The sequence below is a fragment of the Arvicola amphibius genome, chromosome 4 (assembly GCF_903992535.2).
Source record: "Arvicola amphibius chromosome 4, mArvAmp1.2, whole genome shotgun sequence".
Taxonomy (NCBI): Eukaryota; Metazoa; Chordata; class Mammalia; order Rodentia; family Cricetidae; genus Arvicola; species Arvicola amphibius.
The window spans coordinates 59,361,421-59,365,428 of record NC_052050.1 but is presented as its reverse complement, the minus strand read 5'-3'; the positions used below and the strand labels follow the sequence as shown (position 1 = coordinate 59,365,428).

General features: G+C 45.9%; 1 protein-coding gene across 1 annotated transcript; it reads right to left on the bottom strand.

The window, feature by feature from the left end:
* Window positions 1-270: 270 nt before the first annotated feature.
* LOC119813515 (mitochondrial import inner membrane translocase subunit Tim8 A) lies at window positions 271-640 on the bottom strand. Its single transcript, XM_038328868.1, has one exon. The coding sequence runs from the start codon at window positions 638-640 to the stop codon at window positions 347-349; it is 294 nt and encodes a 97-aa protein (XP_038184796.1). The 3' UTR covers window positions 271-346.
* Between the last annotated feature and the right edge of the window lie 3,368 nt (window positions 641-4,008).

Sequence of the window (4,008 nt, the reverse complement as noted above, 5' to 3'; positions counted from 1 at the left end):
CAGAGTTACCCTATGTGGTCCCACTATCAAATTATAGAAAGCACTTCCACTATCAAAATTATATAAAGCAGTTAAGGGACCTTGAGAAAGCAGAGTCCCACATACAGTAAAATGCATCTCATAATTTCATTTATCTCTCAATTGTTTTCACAGATTAGCTTTAAAAACACAACCAAATACACATGACTCTCAACTCCCATACATAAAAATTGGTCTTTGTTCATTCTCAGGTAACAAGATGTCCCAAGAAACTTGGGAGCCAATCCCCCCCATAACCATTTCTTCAATTATCCCATCAACAGCTTTTCGTTTCTTGAACTACTTTTCCACAGAGGTATTGCTGAGATCAGTCAGAAAGGCTTTCTGAGAAGACCGGCTTGGACTTCTGGGTCTGTTCCAGTCGATTTAAGATGAATTGGCTTGTATCAATGAAGCGCTCAACACAGTTCACAAAACAGGCCTCAGCCTGACTGTCCAACTTTGGCCCAGGTTTATCCATGCACTTCTCCCAGCAAAGTCCCGTCATCTGGTGCACCAGCTGCTGGAAGCGCTGCTTCTGCGTCTCCACCTCCATGAAATGCTGCAACTGCGGGTCCATGGAGCCCAAACCCCCGCCCGAAGACGACGACGAGGAGTCCATCCCGGCGCGACCACGCACAGAACCGACTCGCCGACCTTCACCTTGAGGCGTATTTAAACAGCACAATCTGGTGAAAACTATCCTTGCGATGGATGAGTAATTAACTCAGCCCCATCGGCATAACCAGGCAAACTTAATCTCTCTGGGGAACAAAGTAAGCGATTTACAGCTGTGGCTACATTGAAACTCTTCATAAAATAGATGTGGCACCTTCCATAAAGATCGGTTCTATACAGTGACTGAGAAAAACCAGCTGATGAGAAGGCTCTGGGGGAGGTGGGGAAGAGTCTAGCAGGGGAGGACCTGGGGGAGGTCCGGGAGGGTCTGTTACCGGAGAGTCTCCAGCAACACAGATGGCTCAAAGGTCACCAGGCTAGAAAGCGTGTCGGCTCCAGCCTTCTGGGTGGAAAACAGGTTTTGCATTCCTTCCCTTGAAGGAACAACCCTGTATGCTTCACATTCCAAGTTCCCCTAGTGCAGGGGCTCTCAACCTTCCTAATGCTGTGACCCTTTAACACAGTTCCTCATGTTGTGGGGATCCACAACCATAAAATTCTTCATAACTGTAATTTGCTACTGTTATGAATTGTAAATATCTGATATATAGGACATCTGATATGTGACACCCTCCCCCCCAAAAAAGGGCTGCAATCCTCAGTTTGAGAACCACTGCCCTACTGTATGTCTATAAGCAAAGGCCTCTGTGTCATCCCCACCCCTGCCCCCAAATCTAAAACTCTGAGAAAATACACAGAAAAAAGACACAAAAAAATCAGTCAGCCAGTTATTTCCTTATTATGCATAACAACTGTAATTCTGGGAAGGCGGGGCCTTGTGAGCCCTGCTTACCCAAGAGACTGTCATTTGGCCCGATGGCCTGTGAGATCACATACAAGTCATCACAGCTGTTCTGCTTTGGTGTGGTACCTTGATCGTGTCAGACCTGGAGGAGAGAGCCACACTAAATGCTTTTATATGCATTGTGAGTAACGGTCCTCCAAGACAAGTGACCACCATCCTAGGGAGTTCAGCTGTGCCCCTTGGAAAAGATTATCCCAGCTAGGCTTGTAGACTAATTACTTCCCCTCATGGGGGGATGGGAAGGGTCACAAACCTCTTACCTGATAGCCAGCCACTCCCTCCTGCCTGTTGTGTGTCACTCTTGATTGCATTTAATTGCACATGGCTTCAGGGAGGGGCTAGAGTATACCAGGCTGAGGAAACGCTAGGAGAGGGGGCTTATTGATGTGGCTACAGGGAAGTCCTCATCCCTGCTGAGTAAAGGCTTTCCAGGTGTGGCCTGTTGGGGGATGAGCAGCCACACCCTCTAAATCACCCCTCACCTCTGCTCTGTAAGGAAGCCCAATAAACTCATTGGTTCCCCAGAATGAACTCTGATGGAGTTGCGCCTCAGCTTGTCATTGGCACCTTAGGAGAAAGGGTAATTCTGTTTATGTTTCCCATTGGGAAAGAATTTAGGAACAATCTGGAATTGTTAAATATAATTATGGTTTATGTTAGGGTTCTTTCCTGCAGTACATTCTATGGATGCAAAGTGACAGGTATCCATCACTGCAGTAGCCCACAGAGCAATTAATTCTACTACGGCTCAAGTCTCTGCCTGTTCCTCTCTCCCTCTCCCCTCTGGTGACCACTGATCTTTTAAAATATATATACTTCTATTTTTATTTGAAAGACAGAAATCAATCATAGATGTCTGAGGAATCGTGACATTTAATGCATGTTCATGTGTGGGCTGTATACTGATCAGATGACCACTGATCTTGTTACTGTCTCTGTAATTTCATATTTCAGAATATGTGTTGTTGAAATACAGCCTTCTAGAATTGCTTCTTTCACATGGCCATGTGTGTAGCGGTTTCCTTATGTCTCCTCCTGGCATGCTGGCTCATTTCTTGTTAGCAATGAATAATTCCCATTGTCTGGATGTACCAGTTTTGTTTTTTTTTTTTCTTTTATATTCTTTCTAGTGGACATCTTGGTTGTTCCTTCGTTTGGCAAATGTGGACCTAGCTGCTATAAACATCCAAGTGCAGGTTCTTGTGTGGGCATACATTTTCAATGTAGACATACATTTCAGCTCATTTGGGCAGATACCAAGGGCTGAGCTGGTTGAACCATATGGTAGAGTGTGTTTAGCGATGATCTGCCTGTCTTTTGTGGACTGCCATAGCAAACCCCACACTGGGCAGGTTAAACAGCAGTTAAACAACAATTCTGGGTACCTGCTTTCCAATGTCAAAGGACTAGCAAAGCAGGTTTCCTGCTTTGTCTTAGAGATTACTGCCTGATCCACAGTCCTCCCGTGGGAAAAGGAGAGGAGGGGAGGCACCAGGGAAGGGATGGGGAGGGGAGAAAGGAGAGCACTAATCCCATTGATCCTGTGGCTTTGTTTTACCCTAATTGACCCCCATAAAATCCCTGTCTCCAAAAACAGAGGGAGCTGCTAATCTCAGGACACAGAAACATTCAGTCTAGCTTTGTAAAACTGTCCTCCAAAGTGGCTGCACCACCTTACAGTCAGCCATACCTCCAACAAAGACCTCTGGCTCTGTGCCTCCTCAGCCCTGATGTCAGGGCTCAGTGTTCTGGGCCTCCTCCATCTCCTTTTATTCCTTCAGCTTGTTTGCCTGAAATCCAAATTCAATACAATCTTATTTTCTTATTTTATTTCATCTTTTTGCTAGACTTGACATTCTGCCCCAGGGCCTTGCCTTCTGCAGTGGGGAGGGGTTGGTAATAGAAGATGACCCACAGGGTAGGGCCTGGAGCAGAAACTACCTCAGTCAAGGCATGGGCCACCCACTCAGGAATGATTCTTTTTGTTGTTGTTGTTTTGAGAGAATCTCACTGTGTATCTCTGGTTAGCATGTTACTCGCTATATAGACCAGGCTGGCCAGGAACTCAGAGATCTGCCTGCCTCTGTCTTTAGAGTGCTGGAATTAAAGACATATATCACCATGTCCTGCTAATGTATTTTTCTAAAGATATTTTGTTTTCAGTGTGTGTGTGTGTGTGTGTGTGTGTGTGTGTGTGTGTGTGAGTGTGTATGCATGTGAGTGCAAGTGCCTGTAGAGGCCAGAGGAGGGCATCGAGTCCCCTGGCATTACAGGTGACTGTGAGCCTACAGACGCAGGTGCTAGGAGCCCAACTCAGATCTCTTCAAGAGCAGCAAGTGCTCTTAACTGCTGAGCTCTCTCTCCAACCCACAGCATACCTTTTCAAATGATTGCATTCCAGATTTTTTTTTACATAGTTCTCACTCACTGCTAACAGCATGGATGTGGTAGTGGGGTACAAACATGGAGGTATCTACTCCCAACCCCCAGTTTAACTTGGGCTGCTC